The 20,037-nt window shown below is 39.7% G+C and overlaps 1 protein-coding gene across 1 annotated transcript in view; it reads left to right on the top strand.

Moving 5' to 3' along the window:
- Window positions 1-20,037, top strand: part of CENPE (centromere protein E) — a 261,773-nt gene that overhangs the window by 195,414 nt on the left and 46,322 nt on the right. Inside the window, exons 54-57 of the mRNA XM_053703505.1 lie at window positions 16,931-17,146; window positions 17,245-17,457; window positions 17,674-17,883; window positions 18,014-18,214. Coding sequence (XP_053559480.1) covers window positions 16,931-17,146; window positions 17,245-17,457; window positions 17,674-17,883; window positions 18,014-18,214 — 840 coding nt within the window. The remainder of the gene's footprint in view (window positions 1-16,930; window positions 17,147-17,244; window positions 17,458-17,673; window positions 17,884-18,013; window positions 18,215-20,037) is intronic.

Genomic DNA, 20,037 nt, shown 5'->3' with positions numbered 1-20,037 from the left:
TCTTGTTGCTATTTCTTCTGCTCGGAGAGTGTCAGAGCTCTCGGCATTTCAGTATGAGTCTCCTTATCTTATTTCCATTCAGATAAGTTAGTTTTACGTACTAAATTAGGATTTCTTCCTAAGGTTGTTTCTGATCGGATCATTAGTCAGGAGATTGTTGTTCTTTTCTTGTGTCCTAATCCTTTTTCTCAGAAGGAAAGACTTCTGTTCAATTTGGACGTGGTCCGTGCTTTTCAGTTTTACCTGCAGGCGACTAAGGACTGTTGTCAGTCTTCTTTGTTTGTGGTTTTCTGAGGAAAACGCAAAGGACGGAAAGCTATAGCTACTTCTCTTTCTATTTGGCTGAAGAGTATCTTACATTTTGTATATGAGACTCCTGGGCAGCTGCCTCCAGAGAGAGTTACGGCTCATTCCATGAGGGCTGTTGCTTCCTCATGGGCGTTCATAAATGAAGCTTTTGTGGAACAGATTTGCAAGGCTGCAACTTTGTCCTCTCTTCACACTTTTTCTAATTTTTACAAATTTAACACTTTTGCCTCGGCCACTTTTGGGAGAAAGGTTCTTCAAGCAGTGGTGCCTTCCGTTTATGTTCCCTGTCTTGTCCCTCCCGTATCATCTGTGTACTCTAGCTTGGGTATTGAATCCCATTAGTAATTAAGATGATCCGTGGACTCATCGTGTCTTAAAAAAGAAAAGAAAATTTATGCTTACTTGATAAATTTATTTCTTTTTCTGACACAATGACACGGCCAGGTTGTGGGTTATTGTAAACTTCAGACACCTCTGCACCTTGGCTTTTCCTTTTTCTTCCTAACTTCGGTCAAATGACTGGAGTGGGAGGGAAGGGAGGGAGGAGCTATTTAACAGCTCTGCTGTGGTGCTCTTTGCCTCCTCCTGCTGACCAGGAGGTGAATATCCCATTAGTAATTAAGATGATCCGTGGACTCATTGTGTCAAAAAAGAAATAAATTTATCAGGTAAGCATACATTTTCTTTTTTTCTGGTTCCAGGTTCCATTTCTTTGGCATCTTGGTTGAAACTTGATTTATAAAGCTTATTTGGAGGTGGGGCAGTCTCCAGTCTCAGAGAATCACAGCTCATTCTACTAGATCAGTTGCCACTTCTTTGTCTTTTAAGAATGAAGCTCCAGTTGATCAAATTTGCAAAGCAGCAACTTGGTCTTCTTTGCATACTTTAACTAAATTTTACCATTTTGATGTGTTTGCTTCCTCGGAAGCAGCGTTTGGTAGAAAGGTTCTTCAGGCAGTTGTCTCAGTTTGATTCTAATGCCTTTGATTTGAGTTTTTTTGACATGTTTAAGAAAACTTAATTATTTCTCAGCAGATTTAGCTGTTATTTTATCCCTCCCTCTCTAGTGACTTGTGGATTTCCACATCTTAAGTATTATATCCCATACGTCACTAGCTCATGGACTCTTGCTACTTACATGAAAGAAAACATAATTTATGTAAGAACTTACCTGATAAATTAATTTATTTCATAGTGGCAAGAGTCCATGAGACCCACCCTATTTTTGGTGGTTATGATTTTTTGTATAAAGCACTTTATTTTTTCCAGTTCCTCTTTTTGTATGCTTTTTACTCCTTTTACACCTCTCTACTTGGCTACACGTTAAACTAAGGTATGAGTGAGATAGGAGGTGTATTTATAAGCATTTTGAGTTTTGGGAATCTTTGCCCCCTCCTGGTAGGTTTATTCAATTCATCACTAGCTCAGGGACTCTTGCCACTATGAAAGAAATTAATTTATTAGGTAAGTTCTTACATAAATTATGCTATTATATACCATCTCAAACAACCCGTAATGCTGAGTTTTAAACACCCTTTGCCGTAGAAAGCATGTTAAAAAAAAAACTAAAAAAAACTTTTGTTGATCTCGGGGTCTACCCACCTGGTGATGATTCATGTGTTTACTCTGTGCACTTGCTTGCCTGTTTACCAAGCTTATGCACAGGTGGTTGTTGGTGACTACTCAAGCTCTTAGGTGCTGATCTCAGTATCCGTAATATACTTGTAAGAATAGTATGTTTGGACGGTAAAAATCCAGCATATTGACTTTTCTAAAAGCTTCCTAATTTAGGACTGCAACTACGGATGTTGACGTTCTTGCTCCCTTTGGATAATTATTTTTACACTGAATTTTTTTGAAAACTAACTGGACATGAGAATCAAAATGTATACTTTTATAATTCAGATAGTGTAATATGAAGTTGACTTTGTTCTCTTTCTTCACTTTGTTTAAAGGGACTCTAAAGCCAAAATTAAACTTTTGTTATTCAGATTGAGCATACAATTTTAAATAACTTTTTTCCAATTTACTTTTATTATGAATTTGTGCTCAATATTTTTATATGCACACTTTCTGAGGCAAATGCTCTTACTGAGCATGTGCAAGACTTTAGTGTATACGTATGAGTCTAATTGGCTGATGTCGCAAGATACAGAAGGCATGTAAACGGAAGCAATCTTTGAAATATCTCAGACACAAATCTACTGGTAATAACATCCATAGTAAGCACAATTGCATTGTCTTTTCTTTCCTAAGATATGGTGAGTCCACGGCGTCCTCAATTACTGTTGGGAATATCTCTCCTGGCCAGCAGGAGGCAAAGAGCACCACAACAAAAGCTGTTAAATATCACTCCCCCTCCCACAATCCCCAGTCATTCTTTTTGCCTTCGGTGCAAGGAGCAGGTCAAGTTTTGGTGTCTGGGGATTCCAAGGATTTTGTCTTTTCTCCAGGAAGGTCTGGAGAAGGGTTGGTCTGTCAGTACTCTAAAGGGTCAGATTTCTACTTTATCTATTTTGCTACACAAGCGTCTGGCGGACATGCCAGATGTGCAAACCTTTTGTCAGGCCTTGGTCAGAATCAGGCCTGTGTTTAAGTCTGTTGCTCCATCTTGGAAAGTTTTGTTTCTTATTGCTATTTCTTCTGCTGGGAGAGTGTCTGAACTCTCAGCTTTGCTGTGTGATTCCCCTTATCTTGTTTCTCATGCTGATAAGGCAATTCTTCGTACCAAGTTGGGCTTCATTTATATTAATCAGGAAATTGTTTCTTCTCTCTGTCCTAATCCTCCTCCTCATAAGGAACGTTTTTTGCACAACCTGTTGTGCGTTCTCTTAAATTCTATTTGCAGGCATAAGTATTTTCGCCAGTCTTCTTCATTGTTTGTTTATTTTTCTAGGAAACGTAAAGGTCAGAAAGCTACTGCGATTTCTTTTTCTCTGATTTAGAAGTATTATTCCTTTGGCATATGGGACTGCTGGACAGCAGCCTTTTGAGAGAATCACAGCTCACTCCACTAGGGCTGTCTCCCCTTCTTGGGCTTTCAAAAATGAAGCTTCTGTGGAACAGATTTGCAAGGCTGCAACTTGGTCTTCTTTGCATACTTTTTTTTCAGTTTTTATACTTTTGCTTCGGCTGAGGCTTCTTTTGGGAAAAAGGCTCTTCAAGCAGTGGTGCCTTCTGTTTAGGTCCACCTGTCTTGTCCCTCCCTAGTCCTCTGTGTCCTTTAGCTTATATTGGTTTCCAACAGTAATTGAGGACGCCGTGGACTTAATATCTTAGGAAAGAAAACAAAATTTATGCTTACCTGATACATTTCTTTCTTTCCGGATATGGTGAGTCCACGGCCCCGCCCTGTATTTTAAAGACGGGTTGTTGTTTTCTTTCATGTAATTAGCAAGAGTCCATGAGCTAGTGACGTATGGGATATACATTCCTACCAGGAGGGGCAAAGTTTCCCAAACCTCAAAATGCCTATAAATACACCCCTCACCACACCCACAATTCAGTTTTACAAACTTTGCCTCCTATGGAGGTGGTGAAGTAAGTTTGTGCTAGATTCTACGTTGATATGCGCTCCGCAGCAAGTTGGAGCCCGGTTTTCCTCTCAGCGTGCAGTGAATGTCAGAGGGATGTGAGGAGAGTATTGCCTATTTGAATGCAGTGATCTCCTTCTACGGGGTCTATTTCATAGGTTCTCTGTTATCGGTCGTACCTCCCTTTTCAGATCGACGATATACTCTTATTTCTCCAACATAGGTGTGTCCGGTCCACGGCGTCATCCTTACTTGTGGGATATTCTCTTCCCCAACAGGAAATGGCAAAGAGCCCAGCAAAGCTGGTCATATGATCCCTCCTAGGCTCCGCCTACCCCAGTCATTCTCTTTGCCGTTGCACAGGCAACATCTCCACGGAGATGGCTAAGAGTTTTTTGGTGTTTAAATGTAGTTTTTATTCTTCAATCAAGTGTTTGTTATTTTAAAATAGTGCTGGTATGTACTATTTACTCTGAAACAGAAAAAAGAAGAAGATTTCTGTTTGTAAGAGGAAGATGATTTTAGCAAACGTTACTAAAATCGATTGCTGTTTCCACACAGGGCTGTTGAGATGAAGTAACTTCAGTTGGGGGAAGCAGTTGGCAGACTTTTCTGCCTGAGGTATGACTGGCCACATTTCTAACACGACTTGGTAATGCTGGAAGGCTGTCATTTTCCCTATGGGGACCGGTAAGCCATTTTCTTAGATTAAGTAAAAGAATAAAGGCTTTATAAGGGCTTAAAAAACTGGTAGACATTTTTCTGGGCTAAAACGATTACTTTGCTAAGCATATTTGACAGATTATAGCTCTTTATAGTTATTATAATCTTGGGGATTGTTGTTAAAAAACGGCAGGCACTGTATGGACACCTTTTTCAGATGGGGGCCTTCTCTAGTCATAGGCAGAGCCTCATTTTCGCGCCACTAATGCGCAGTTGTTTTTGGAAGGCAAGGCATGCAGATGCATGTGTGAGGAGCTAAGATCCACTGAAAAAGCTTATAGAAGGCGTCATTTGGTATCGTATTCCCCTCTGGTCTTGGTTGGGTCTCAGCAAAGCAGATTCCTGGGGCTGTATAGGGGTTAAATGTAAAAACGGCTCTGGTTCCGTTATTTTAAGGGTTAAAGCTTTCAAATTTGGTGTGCAATACTTTTATGGCTTTAAGACACTGTGGTGAATTTTGGTGAATTTTGAACAATTGCTTCATACTTTTTCGCATATTCAGTAATAAAGTGTGTTCTGTTTAAAATTTAAAGTGACAGTAACGGTTTTATTTTAAAACGTTTTTTGTGCTTTGTTGCCAAGTTTAAGCCTGTTTAACATGTCTGAACCATCAGATAAACGATGTTCTATATGTATGAAAGCCAATGTGTCTCCCCATTTAAATATATGTGATAATTGTGACATGGTGTCCAAACAAAGTAGGGACAATGATGCCACAGATAATAATAGTGCCCAAGATGATTCTTCAGATGAGGGGAGTAAGCATGGTACTGCATCACCCCCTTCTGTGTCTACACCAGTTTTGCCCACACAAGAGGCCCCTAGTACATCTAGTGCGCCAATACTTATTACTATGCAACAATTAACGGCTGTTATGGATAATTCTATTGCAAATATTTTATCTAAAATGCCTACTTATCAAAGAAAGCGCGATTGCTCTGTTTTAAACACTGAAGAGCAAGAGGACGCTGATGATAACGTTTCTGACATACCCTCACACCAATCTGAAGGGGCCAGGAGGGAGGTTTTGTCTGAGGGAGAAATTTCAGAGTCAGGAAAAATTTCTCAACAAGCTGAACCTGATGTTGTAACATTTAAATTTAAATTAGAACATCTCCGCGCACTGCTTAAGGAGGTATTATCTACTCTGGATGATTGTGACAATTTGGTCATTCCAGAGAAATTATGTAAGATGGACAAGTTCCTAGAGGTTCCGGTGCCCCCCGATGTTTTTCCTATACCCAAGCGGGTGGCGGACATAGTAAACAAGGAATGGGAAAGGCCCGGCATACCTTTTGTTCCTCCCCCTATTTTTAAGAAATTATTTCCTATAGTCGACCCCAGAAAGGACTTATGGCAGTCAGTCCCTAAGGTCGAGGGGGCGGTCTCTACTCTAAACAAACGCACTACTATTCCCATAGAAGATAGTTGTGCTTTTAAAGATCCTATGGATAAAAAATTAGAGGGTTTGCTTAAAAAGATGTTTGTTCAGCAAGGTTACCTTCTTCAACCAATTTCATGCATTGTTCCTGTCACTACGGCAGCGTGTTTCTGGTTCGAAGAACTAGAAAAGTCGCTCAATAAAGAATCTTCGTATGAGGAGGTTATGGACAGAGTTCATGCACTTAAATTGGCTAACTCTTTTATTCTAGATGCCGCTTTGCAATTAGCGAGATTAGCGGCGAAAAATTCAGGATTTGCTATCGTGGCGCGCAGAGCGCTCTGGCTAAAGTCTTGGTCAGCGGATGTGTCTTCCAAGACAAAATTGCTTAACATCCCTTTCAAGGGCAAAACACTGTTTGGTCCTGATTTGAAAGAGATTATTTCAGACATCACCGGAGGAAAGGGCCACGCCCTTCCTCAGGATAGGTCTTTTCAGGCTAGAAATAAGCCTTATTTTCGTCCCTTTCGCAGAAACGGACCAGCCTCTACTTCTACATTCTCTAAGCAAGAGGGTAATGCTTCTCAACCCAAACCAGCCTGGAGACCGATGCAAGGCTGGAACAAGGGTAAGCAGGCCAAGAAGCCTGCCACTGCTACCAAAACAGCATGAAGGGATGGCCCCCGATCCGGGACCGGATCTGGTGGGGGGCAGACTTTCTCTCTTTGCTCAGGCCTGGGCAAGAGATGTTCAGGATCCTTGGGTACTAGAAATAGTTTCTCAAGGTTATCTCCTGGAATTCAAGGAACTACCCCCAAGGGGAAGGTTCCACAGGTCTCAATTATCTTCAAACCAAATAAAAAGACAGGCATTCTTACATTGTGTAGAAGACCTGTTAAAGATGGGAGTAATTCATCCAGTTCCAATAAGAGAACAAGGGATGGGGTTTTACTCCAACCTGTTCATAGTTCCCAAAAAAGAGGGAACATTCAGACCAATTCTAGATCTCAAGATCCTAAACAAATTTCTCAGGGTTCCATCGTTCAAAATGGAAACCATTCGAACGATCCTTCCTACCATCCAGGAAGGTCAATTTATGACCACGGTGGATTTAAAGGATGCGTACCTCCATATTCCTATCCACAAGGAACATCATCAGTTCCTAAGGTTCGCTTTTCTGGACAAGCATTACCAGTTTGTGGCACTTCCATTCGGATTAGCCACTGCTCCGAGAATTTTCACAAAGGTACTAGGGTCCCTTCTAGCGGTTCTAAGACCAAGGGGCATTGCAGTAGTACCGTACTTGGACGACATCCTGATTCAAGCGTCGTCTCTGTCAAAAGCAAAGGCTCATACGGACATCGTCCTAGCCTTTCTCAGATCTCACGGATGGAAAGTAAACATAGAAAAAAGTTCTCTTTCCCCGTCAACAAGAGTTCCCTTCTTGGGAACAATAATAGACTCCTTAGAAATGAGGATTTTTCTGACAGAGGTCAGAAAATCAAAACTTCTAAGCTCTTGTCAAGTTCTTCATTCTGTTCTTAGTCCTTCCATAGCGCAGTGCATGGAAGTAATAGGATTGATGGTTGCAGCAATGGACATAGTTCCTTTTGCACGAATTCATCTAAGACCATTACAACTGTGCATGCTCAGACAGTGGAATGGGGATTATACAGACTTGTCTCCGACGATTCAAGTAGATCAAAGGACCAGAGATTCACTCCGTTGGTGGCTAATCCTGGACAACCTGTCACAGGGAATGAGCTTCCGCAGACCAGAGTGGGTCATTGTCACGACCGACGCCAGTCTGGTGGGCTGGGGCGCGGTCTGGGAACCCCTGAAAGCTCAGGGTCTATGGTCTCGGGAAGAATCTCTTCTCCCGATAAACATTCTGGAACTGAGAGCGATATTCAATGCTCTCAAAGCTTGGCCTCATCTAGCAAAGGCCAAATTCATAAGGTTTCAATCAGACAACATGACGACAGTTGCATATATCAACCATCAGGGGGGAACAAGGAGTTCCCTGGCGATGGAGGAAGTGACCAAGATAATTCAATGGGCGGAGGATCACTCCTGCCACTTGTCTGCAATCCACATCCCAGGAGTGGAAAATTGGGAAGCGGATTTTCTGAGTCGTCAGACATTCCATCCGGGGGAGTGGGAACTCCACCCGGAAATCTTTGCCCAAATAACTCAATTATGGGGCATTCCAGACATGGATCTGATGGCGTCTCGTCAGAACTTCAAGGTTCCTTGTTACGGGTCCAGATCCAGGGATCCCAAGGCGACTAGTAGATGCACTAGTAGCACCTTGGACCTTCAACCTAGCTTATGTTTTCCCACCGTTTCCTCTCATTCCCAGGCTGGTAGCCAGGATCAACCAGGAGAGGGCTTCGGTGATCTTGATAGCTCCTGCGTGGCCACGCAGGACTTGGTATGCAGACCTGGTGAATATGTCATCGGCTCCACCATGGAAGCTACCTTTGAGACAGGACCTTCTTGTTCAAGGTCCATTCGAACATCCGAATCTGGTTTCTCTCCAACTGACTGCTTGGAGATTGAACGCTTGATTTTATCAAAGCGTGGGTTTTCAGATTCTGTAATAGATACTCTGATTCAGGCTAGAAAGCCTGTAACTAGAAAAATTTACCATAAGATATGGAAAAAATATATCTATTGGTGTGAATCTAAAGGATTCCCATGGAACAAGATAAAAGTTCCTAGGATTTTATCCTTTCTACAAGAGGGTTTGGAGAAGGGATTATCTGCAAGTTCTCTGAAGGGACAGATTTCTGCGTTCTCTATTTTACTTCACAAAAGGCTGGCAGCTGTGCCAGACGTTCAAGCGTTTGTTCAGGCTCTGCTTAGAATCAAGCCTGTTTACAGACCCTTGACTCCTCCCTGGAGTCTTAATCTAGTTCTTTCAGTTCTTCAAGGGGTTCCGTTTGAACCCTTACATTCCGTAGATATTAAGTTATTATCTTGGAAAGTTTTGTTTTTGGTTGCAATTTCTTCTGCTAGAAGAGTTTGAGTTATCTGCTCTGCAGTGTTCTCCGCCCTATCTGGTGTTCCATGCAGATAAGGTGGTTTTGCGTACTAAGCCTGGTTTTCTTCCGAAAGTTGTTTCCAACAAGAATATTAACCAGGAGATAGTTGTACCTTCTTTGTGCCCGAATCCAGTTTCAAAGAAGGAACGTTTGTTACACAATTTGGACGTTGTCCGTGCTCTAAAATTCTATTTAGAGGCCACTAAAGATTTCAGACAAACTTCTTCTTTGTTTGTTGTTTATTCTGGTAAAAGGAGAGGTCAAAAAGCAACTTCTACCTCTCTTTCCTTTTGGCTTAAAAGCATTATCCGTTTGGCTTATGAGACTGCCGAACGGCAGCCTCCTGAAAGAATCACAGCTCACTCCACTAGGGCTGTGGCTTCCACATGGGCCTTCAAGAACGAGGCTTCTGTTGACCAGATATGTAAGGCAGCGACTTGGTCTTCACTGCACACTTTTGCCAAATTTTACAAATTTGATACTTTTGCTTCTTCAGAGGCTATTTTTGGGAGAAAGGTTTTGCAAGCCGTGGTGCCTTCCATTTAGGTGACCTGATTTGCTCCCTCCCTTCATCCGTGTCCTAAAGCTTTGGTATTGGTTCCCACAAGTAAGGATGACGCCGTGGACCGGACACACCTATGTTGGAGAAAACAGAATTTATGCTTACCTGATAAATTACTTTCTCCAACGGTGTGTCCGGTCCACGGCCCGCCCTGGTTTTTTTAATCAGGTCTGATGAATTATTTTCTCTAACTACAGTCACCACGGTATCATATGGTTTCTCCTATGCATATTTCCTCCTGTACGTCGGTCGAATGACTGGGGTAGGCGGAGCCTAGGAGGGATCATATGACCAGCTTTGCTGGGCTCTTTGCAATTTCCTGTTGGGGAAGAGAATATCCCACAAGTAAGGATGACGCCGTGGACCGGACACACCATTGGAGAAAGTAATTTATCAGGTAAGCATAAATTCTGTTTTATATACCATTACCTCTGCTGATTTTCGTTTCAGTACTGGTTTGGCTTTCTACAAACATGTAGATGAGTGTCCTGGGGTAAGTAAATCTTTTTTTCTGTGACACTCTAAGCTATGGTTGGGCACTTTATTTATAAAGTTCTAAATATATGTATTCAAACATTTATTTGCCTTGACTCAGGATGTTCAACATTCCTTATTTTCAGACAGTCAGTTTCATATTTGGGATAATGCATTTGAATCAATCTTTTTTTCTTACCTTAAAAATTTGACTCTTTTTTCCCTGTGGGCTGTTAGGCTCGCGGGGGCTGAAAATGCTTCATTTTATTGCGTCATTCTTGGCGCTGACTTTTTTGGCGCAAAAAATCTTTTCCGTTTCCGGCGTCATACGTGTCGCCGGAAGTTGCGTCATTTTTGACGTCCTTTTGCACCAAAAATGTCGGCGTTCCGGATGTGGCGTCATTTTTGGCGCCAAAAAGCATTTAGGCGCCAAATAATGTGGGCGTCTTATTTGGCGCTAAAAAATATGGGCGTCACTTTTGTCTCCACATTATTTCAGTCTCATTTTTTCTTTGCTTCTGGTTACTAGAAGCTTGTTTATTAGCATTTTTTCCCATTCCTGAAACTGTCATTTAAGGAATTTGATCAATTTTGCTTTATATGTTGTTTTTTCTCTTACATATTGCAAGATTTCTCACGTTGCATCTGAGTCAGAAGATACTTCAGGAAAATCGCTTTCTAGTGCTGAAACTACCAAAGCTAAGTGTATCTGCTGTAAACTTTTGGTAGCTATTCCTCCGGCTGTTGTTTGTATTAATTGTCATGACAAACTTGTTAAAGCAGATAATATTTCCTTTAGTAATGTACCATTGCCTGTTGCAGTTCCTTCAACATCTAAGGTGCAGAATGTTCCTGATAATATAAGAGATTTTGTTTCTGAATCCATCAAGAAGGCTATGTCTGTTATTTCTCCTTCTAGTAAACATAAAAAATCTTTTAAAACTTCTCTCTCTACAGATGAATTTTTAAATGAACATCATCATTCTGATTCTGATGACTCTTCTGGTTCAGAGGATTCTGTCTCAGAGATTGATGCTGATAAATCTTCATATTTATTTAAAATGAAATTTATTCGTTCTTTACTTAAAGAAGTACTAATTGCTTTAGAAATAGAGGATTCTGGTCCTCTTGATACTAATTCTAAACGTTTAGATAAGGTATTTAAATCTCCTGTGGTTATTCCAGAAGTTTTTCCTGTTCCTAATGCTATTTCTGAAGTAATTTCCAGAGAATGGGATAAATTGGGTAATTCATTTACTCCTTCTAAACGTTTTAAGCAATTATATCCTGTGCCGTCTGACAGATTAGAATTTTGGGACAAAATCCCTAAAGTTGATGGGGCTATTTCTACCCTTGCTAAACGTACTACTATTCCTACGTCAGATGGTACTTCGTTTAAGGATCCTTTAGATAGGAAAATTGAATCCTTTCTAAGAAAAGCTTATCTGTGTTTAGGTAATCTTCTTAGACCTGCTATATCTTTGGCTGATGTTGCTGCAGCCTCAACTTTTTGGTTGGAGACTTTAGCGCAACAAGTAACAGATCATGATTCTCATAATATTATTATTCTTCTTCAGCATGCTAATAATTTTATCTGTGATGCCATTTTTGATATTATCAGAGTTGATGTCAGGTTTATGTCTCTAGCTCTTTTAGCTAGAAGAGCTTTATGGCTTAAAACTTGGAATGCTGATATGGCTTCTAAATCAACTCTACTTTCCATTTCTTTCCAGGGTAACAAATTATTTGGTTCTCAGTTGGATTCTATTATCTCAACTGTTACTGGTGGGAAAGGAACTTTTTTACCACAGGATAAAAAATCTAAGGGTAAAAACAGGGCTAACAATCGTTTTCGTTCCTTTCGTTTCAACAAAGAACAAAAGCCTGGTCCTTCATCCTCAGGAGCAGTTTCAGTTTGGAAACCATCTCCAGTCTGGAATAAATCCAAGCCTTCTAGAAAGGCAAAGCCTGCTTCTAAGTCCACATGAAGGTGCGGCCCTCATTCCAGCTCAGCTGGTAGGGGGCAGGTTACGTTTTTTCAAAGAAATTTGGATCAATTCTGTTCACAATCTTTGGATTCAGAACATTGTTTCAGAAGGGTACAGAATTGGTTTCAAGATGAGACCTCCTGCAAAGAGATTTTTTCTTTCCCGTGTCCCAGTAAATCCAGTGAAAGCTCAAGCATTTCTGAATTGTGTTTCAGATCTAGAGTTGGCTGGAGTAATTATGCCAGTTCCAGTTCTGGAACAGGGGATGGGGTTTTATTCGAATCTCTTCATTGTACCAAAGAAGGAGAATTCCTTCAGACCAGTTCTGGATCTAAAAATATTGAATCGTTATGTAAGGATACCAACGTTCAAAATGGTAACTGTAAGGACTATCTTGCCTTTTGTTCAGCAAGGGCATTATATGTCCACAATAGATTTACAGGATGCATATCTGCATATTCCGATTCATCCAGATCATTATCAGTTCCTGAGATTCTCTTTTCTGGACAAGCATTACCAGTTTGTGGCTCTGCCGTTTGGCCTAGCTACAGCTCCAAGAATTTTTACAAAGGTTCTCGGTGCCCTTCTGTCTGTAATCAGAGAACAGGGTATTGTGGTATTTCCTTATTTGGACGATATCTTGGTACTTGCTCAGTCTTTACATTTAGCAGAATCTCATACGAATCAACTTGTGTTGTTTCTTCAAGATCATGGTTGGAGGATCAATTCACCAAAAAGTTCATTGATTCCTCAGACAAGGGTAATCTTTCTGGGTTTCCAGATAGATTCAGTGTCCATGACTCTGTCTTTAACAGACAAGAGACGTCTAAAATTGATTTCAGCTTGTCGAAACCTTCAGTCACAATCATTCCCTTCGGTAGCCTTATGCATGGAAATTCTAGGTCTTATGACTGCTGCATCGGACGCGATCCCCTTTGCTCGTTTTCACATGCGACCTCTTCAGCTCTGTATGCTGAATCAATGGTGCAGGGATTACACAAAGATATCTCAATTAATATCTTTAAAACCGATTGTACGACACTCTCTAACGTGGTGGACAGATCACCATCGTTTAATTCAGGGGGCTTCTTTTGTGCTTCCGACCTGGACTGTAATTTCAACAGATGCAAGTCTCACAGGTTGGGGAGCTGTGTGGGGATCTCTGACGGCACAAGGAGTTTGGGAATCTCAGGAGGTGAGATTACCGATCAATATTTTGGAACTCCGTGCAATTTTCAGAGCTCTTCAGTCTTGGCCTCTTCTGAAGAGAGAATCGTTCATTTGTTTTCAGACAGACAATGTCACAACGGTGGTATACATCAATCATCAAGGAGGGACTCACAGTCCTCTGGCTATGAAAGAAGTATCTCGAATTCTGGTTTGGGCGGAATCCAGCTCCTGTCTAATCTCTGCGGTTCATATCCCAGGTATAGACAATTGGGAAGCGGATTATCTCAGTCGCCAAACGTTGCATCCGGGCGAATGGTCTCTTCACCCAGAGGTATTTCTTCAGATTGTTCAAATGTGGGAGCTTCCAGAAATAGATCTGATGGCGTCTCATCTAAACAAGAAACTTCCCAGGTATCTGTCCAGATCCCGGGATCCTCAGGCGGAAGCAGTGGATGCATTGTCACTTCCTTGGAAGTATCATCCTGCTTATATCTTTCCGCCTCTAGTTCTTCTTCCAAGAGTAATCTCCAAGATTCTGAAGGAATGCTCGTTTGTTCTGCTGGTAGCTCCGGCGTGGCCTCACAGGTTTTGGTATGCGGATCTTGTCCGGATGGCCTCTTGCCATCTGTGGACTCTTCCGCTACGACCAGACCTTCTGTCGCAAGGTCCTTTTTTCCATCAGGATCTCAAATCCTTAAATTTAAAGGTATGGAGATTGAACGCTTGATTCTTGGTCAAAGAGGTTTCTCTGACTCTGTGATTAATACTATGTTACAGGCTCGTAAATCTGTATCCAGAGAGGTATATTATAGAGTCTGGAAGACTTATATTTCTTGGTGTCTTTCTCATCATTTTTCTTGGCATTCTTTTAGAATTCCGAGAATTTTACAGTTTCTTCAGGATGGTTTAGATAAAGGTTTATCCGCAAGTTCTTTGAAAGGACAAATCTCTGCTCTTTCTGTTCTTTTTCACAGAAAGATTGCTAATCTTCCTGATATTCATTGTTTTGTACAAGCTTTGGTTCGTATAAAACCTGTCATTAAGTCAATTTCTCCTCCTTGGAGTTTGAATTTGGTTCTGGGGGCTCTTCAAGCTCCTCCGTTTGAACCTATGCATTCATTGGACATTAAATTACTTTCTTGGAAAGTTTTGTTCCTTTTGGCAATCTCTTCTGCCAGAAGAGTTTCTGAATTATCTGCTCTTTCTTGTGAGTCTCCTTTTCTGATTTTTCATCAGGATAAGGCAGTGTTGCGAACTTCTTTTGAATTTTTACCTAAAGTTGTGAATTCCAACAACATTAGTAGAGAAATTGTGGTTCCTTCATTATGTCCTAATCCTAAGAATTCTAAGGAGAAATCGTTGCATTCTTTGGATGTTGTTAGAGCTTTGAAATATTATGTTGAAGCTACTAAGTCTTTTCGAAAGACTTCTAGTTTATTTGTTATCTTTTCCGGTTCTAGAAAAGGCCAGAAAGCTTCTGCCATTTCTTTGGCATCTTGGTTGAAATCTTTAATTCATCTTGCCTTTGTTGAGTCGGGTAAAACTCTGCCTCAAAGGATTACAGCTCATTCTACTAGGTCAGTTTCTACTTCCTGGGTGTTTAGGAATGAAGCTTCGATTGATCAGATTTGCAAAGCAGCAACTTGGTCCTCTTTGCATACTTTTACTAAATTCTACCATTTTGATGTATTTTCTTCTTCTGAAGCAGTTTTTGGTAGAAAAGTACTTCAGGCAGCGGTTTCAGTTTGAATCTTCTGCTTATGTTTTTCATTAAACTTTATTTTGGGTGTGGATTATTTTCAGCAGGAATTGGCTGTCTTTATTTTATCCCTCCCTCTCTAGTGACTCTTGCGTGGAAAGATCCACATCTTGGGTAATCATTATCCCATACGTCACTAGCTCATGGACTCTTGCTAATTACATGAAAGAAAACATAATTTATGTAAGAACTTACCTGATAAATTCATTTCTTTCATATTAGCAAGAGTCCATGAGGCCCGCCCTTTTTTTGTGGTGGTTATGATTTTTGTATAAAGCACAATTATTCCAATTCCTTATTTTATATTCTTTCGAACTTTTTTATCACCCCACTTCTTGGCTATTCGTTAAACTGAATTGTGGGTGTGGTGAGGGGTGTATTTATAGGCATTTTGAGGTTTGGGAAACTTTGCCCCTCCTGGTAGGAATGTATATCCCATACGTCACTAGCTCATGGACTCTTGCTAATATGAAAGAAATGAATTTATCAGGTAAGTTCTTACATAAATTATGTTTTTTTTTACTAAACATTAGGCACCTCGACACCTTATGTTATTCCTTTTCTCCATTTTCCTTCGGTTTAATGACTAGGGATATTTAACAGCTTTTGCTGTGGTGCTCTTTACCTCCTCCTGCTGGCCAGGAGTGATATTCCCAACAGTAATTGAGGATGCCGTGTACTCACCATATCCGGAAAGAAAGAAATTTATCAGGTAAGCATAAACTTTGGGGGTTTTTTTGTGCATTTGTAGATTATGCAATTCTACTGTATTTAAAGGGACACAATGTTTTTTCTTTCGGGATTCAGATAGAGCATACAATTTTAAGCAACTTTCTAATTTACTCCTATTATCAAATTTCTTTTTTATGACACAATGAGTCCACGGATCATCTTAATTACTAATGGGAATATTCACCTCCTGGTCAGCAGGAGGCGGCAAAGAGCACCATAGCAGAGCTGTTAAATAGCTCCTTCCTTCCCTCCCACTCCTGTCATTCTCTTTGCCTATGTTAGTGAGGACAGAAAGCTACGGCTACTTCTCTTTCCTTTGGGACTGAAGAGTATCATACGTTTTGTATATGAGACTGCTGGACAGGGAGGGAAGGAAGGAGCTGTTTAACAGCTCTGCTGTGGTGCTCTTTGCAGCCTCCTACTACCAGGAGGTGAATTTCGAAGAGATGGGAAAACAGCACCACTGTAATAGTGCACAGTGTGAGGGTTAACTGCATTAACCCTATTCTTAATCCAAAAGTATACAATACACCAGCACTGTATATAAAGAATAATATAATCTTTATTAAAGACCCATTAAAAGTAGCTGACCAGGAAGTGAATATTCCCATTAGTAATTAAAGATGATCCGTGGACTCATCGTGTCAAAAAAGAAATACATTTTATAAGGTAAGCATACATTTTCTTTTTCTTCATTCTCTTGGTATCTTTATTTGAAATGCAAGAATGTAAGTTTAGATGCGGCCCATTTTTCATCACCCACCAATAAACAAGTGCTGTCCATTGTCCTGAACCAAAATAAATAAATAAGATGCCTTTTTCAAATAAAGATAGCAGGAGAATGAAGACAATTTGATAATAGGAGTAAATTAGAAAGTTGCTTAAAATTGCATGCTCTATCTGAATCACGAAAGAAAAAATTTGGGTTCAGTGTCCCTTTAAGCATTCTTGGGTTGGCTCATGGATAGTTTTGCAGTTCTGGCAGATAACTAATGATTGGTTGCCACACACATCTGTCCCTTGTCATTGGCTTGCCAGATATGTTCAGCTAGGTCCCAGTGTATTACTGCTTTGGAGCTGACTTTAAACTTGTATGATGTATGTGCAGTAGTGCAATAATAAAATGCTCTAACATATTAGAGCGTTGTCGTTTAGCCCTTTTATAGTTTTCATAACCCATTATGGCATTTTCATTGTAATGGTTTATCAATTGTTGTTTAGCCCTTTTTAATTTTGTTCATTTGCTTAACAGAACATGATAGGAAAGGTATCGGAGATGTATTCTGAGCATCACAACTTGCTGAATCACATTACCAGGGATCTTCAATTCCATGTTGATTCAGAAAAACAGTCCTTGAGTGCTATCAAAGAATCTCTATCATCTACAATGTCTAAAGCATTTGGAAATCTACAGACTGAATATCTGAAGCTAAATTCTCAATTGCAGGCAATTTTAAATAAGTTTAAGGTATGTTTCCACAAAGAACTGGCTGGATTTTATATATATATATATAAATATATATATATATATATATATATTCATAGATTCATTTTTTTATTTATTAGATTGGTTGCAGGGATTCTGCACTTGGAGAAGATGATTACAGTTTGATAAAGGAATATGAAAAAGACTTATGTGCAGAGCAGAAGAAACTTGATGAAATGGAGTGTATTGAAGAGCATGGCACAAAGTTTTCAGATGCAGCATTGAAAGATCTTAAGCATTTTGAAACTGAATACATAAATCAACTGATTTTAAAGAAAATCACGCTCGTAAAGGTAATTTGTACTGTAGCACATGATAGATGTAAGCACCAAGCAGTTCATCATCAGCCTATATGGTTTTCTCAATTTTGTAGAAAGATTTGTTACTGAATGTAAACAGGGAGAATGTAGTGTTTTATGCTAGGCATAATGCCGTATTGTACATCGTTGCAGATTAGGAAAGGTACATTTTCTGCCCCTTGGTGTAACCTTGTATTGAATTTTTTTCAGCGCATTGAAGGTGATTTTTCAGAAGTACAAGTCAATCTCAACAGTTTGGAAAGTCTGTTACAAGAAGAGGTGAATTGTAAAAAAGAATTTCTTGTTTGGCTGGAAGGATATAAGAGTCTAGAAGTTGATGCCTTGAAACTGAATGAAGGAGTTAAGAATGAATACAAAAGAATTGCTACTGTAATCAAACTTTTAACTAAAAAGATAAAGGTAAACATTCAATCCCCCTGTTCCCCCTTTATAGAAGTGTGTTTGTGTATATGTATGTATGTGTATATGTGTATATATATATATATATATATATATATATATATTCTACACTAATTTGTTTTTGTTACAGGTAGTTGCAGCATACAAAACAAATAGTGAGTTAAGATCCTATATAAACAAGCTTGATTCAGAACTGCAAGAAATAAAAAGGAAAAACCAGGAAAAAATGGATAAAATGAAACTCCGCTTTCCTAATGGGAGCTCTGATGTACTTGAAGAAGAAAATGCAGCACTTATAGCTCGTCTCAAGACTTTAGAAGCAGAATTAAAGGTAACTTAGTCAACAATCTATTAAAGGGAAAGTGAACTCTAAGAATTTGATACTTATAAAAGCAATTCCTTCTATGCAACAAGTTTTGTTTTGTTTTGGGGGGTTTTCCTTTCTTTCTTTTTTTTTGTTTGTTTTTTAAAGCGGTTTACTTTGATTTTGAAGCTAATGGGAAATGCAGACTTTTTACAGCTTACGGACTGATTCAGGGATTTACACATTTGTTTTTCATTGTTTTTTTTTTTCCTCTGTCCCTCGAATTTATTTTCCAAAAATAAACACATACATTTGGAATATGTTTAATTCAACAAATAAATTAGAGATACAACAGTTTCGTTTTGGTTTTTTATATTTGTTAAGAGGGGAATAGAATATCACCAGTTTGAAGCAATAACAGCTGTCAACTCAGTGTGTTATCACCCTAGTAGATTAGTTAAACTTGGTATACTCTATTTCAGATGTACATTATCCTCGCTACCATAGTGGAGAAAGGATTACATCTCCCTGTAAAGAAATATCTACTCTAAGTGCCAATTTGAAATGTTTGTTGGCGTTTCCCTGTTATTTTACCTCTCCAAACTGTGCCTTTTCCACTCCCCCAGATGGTTTGGATAGCATTTCCTTGTAGTTATGCTGTTTTGTTTTGGGCGGGGGGGGGGGGGGGGTTCACTAGTGAACATTGCTGCCTGTTTAAATTGATCTTTTAATCTTTGTCTTTTTTCTTTCATGTAATTGGCAAGAGTCCATGAGCTATACAATCCTACCAGGAGGGGCAAACTTTCCCAAACTTCAAAATGCCTATAAATACACCCCTCACCACACCCACAATTCAGTTTTACAAACTTTGGTGGTGAAGTAAGTTTGTTCTAAGATTTCTACGTTGACATGCGCTTCTCAGTATTTTGAAGCCCAATTCCTCTCAGAGTACAGCGAATGTCAGAGGAATGTGAAGGGAGTATCACCTATTGATACTGTTATCGGTCGTAGAGATTCATCTCCTACTTCCCTTTTCAGATTGACGATATACTCTCATATACCATTACCTCTACTGATAACTGTTTCAGTACTGGTTTGGCTATCTGCTTTATGTGAATGGGTGTCTTTTCGGTAAGTATGTTTTTTATTACTTAAGACACCCCAGCTATGGTTTGGCATATGTATTTATATAAAGTTCTAAATATATGTATTGTACTTATATTTCTCCAACATAGGTGTGTCCGGTCCACGGCGTCATCCTTACTTGTGGGATATTCTCTTCCCCAACAGGAAATGGCAAAGAGCCCAGCAAAGCTGGTCACATGATCCCTCCCAGGCTCCGCCTACCTCAGTCATTCTCTTTGCCGTTGTACAGGCAACATCTCCACGGAGATGGCTTAGAGTTTTTTAGTGTTTAACTGTAGTTTTTATTATTCAATCAAGAGTTTGTTATTTTGAAATAGTGCTGGTATGTACTATTTACTCAGAAACAGAAAAGAGATGAAGATTTCTGTTTGTATGAGGAAAATGATTTTAGCAACCGTAACTAAAATCCATGGCTGTTCCACACAGGACTGTTGAGAGCAATTAACTTCAGTTGGGGGAACAGTGTGCAGTCTCTTGCTGCTTGAGGTATGACACATTCTAACAAGACGATGTAATGCTGGAAGCTGTCATTTTCCCTATGGGATCCGGTAAGCCATGTTTATTACGATCGTAAATAAGGGCTTCACAAGGGCTTATTAAGACTGTAGACTTTTTCTGGGCTAAATCGATTCATTATTAACACATATTTAGCCTTGAGGAATCATTTTATCTGGGTATTTTGATATAATAATATCGGCAGGCAC

The sequence above is a fragment of the Bombina bombina genome, chromosome 2 (assembly GCF_027579735.1).
Source record: "Bombina bombina isolate aBomBom1 chromosome 2, aBomBom1.pri, whole genome shotgun sequence".
In the NCBI taxonomy this organism is placed as follows: domain Eukaryota; kingdom Metazoa; phylum Chordata; class Amphibia; order Anura; family Bombinatoridae; genus Bombina; species Bombina bombina.
The sequence above is the reverse complement of the archived record's forward strand: the minus strand, read 5'-3'. Positions and strand labels throughout refer to the sequence as shown.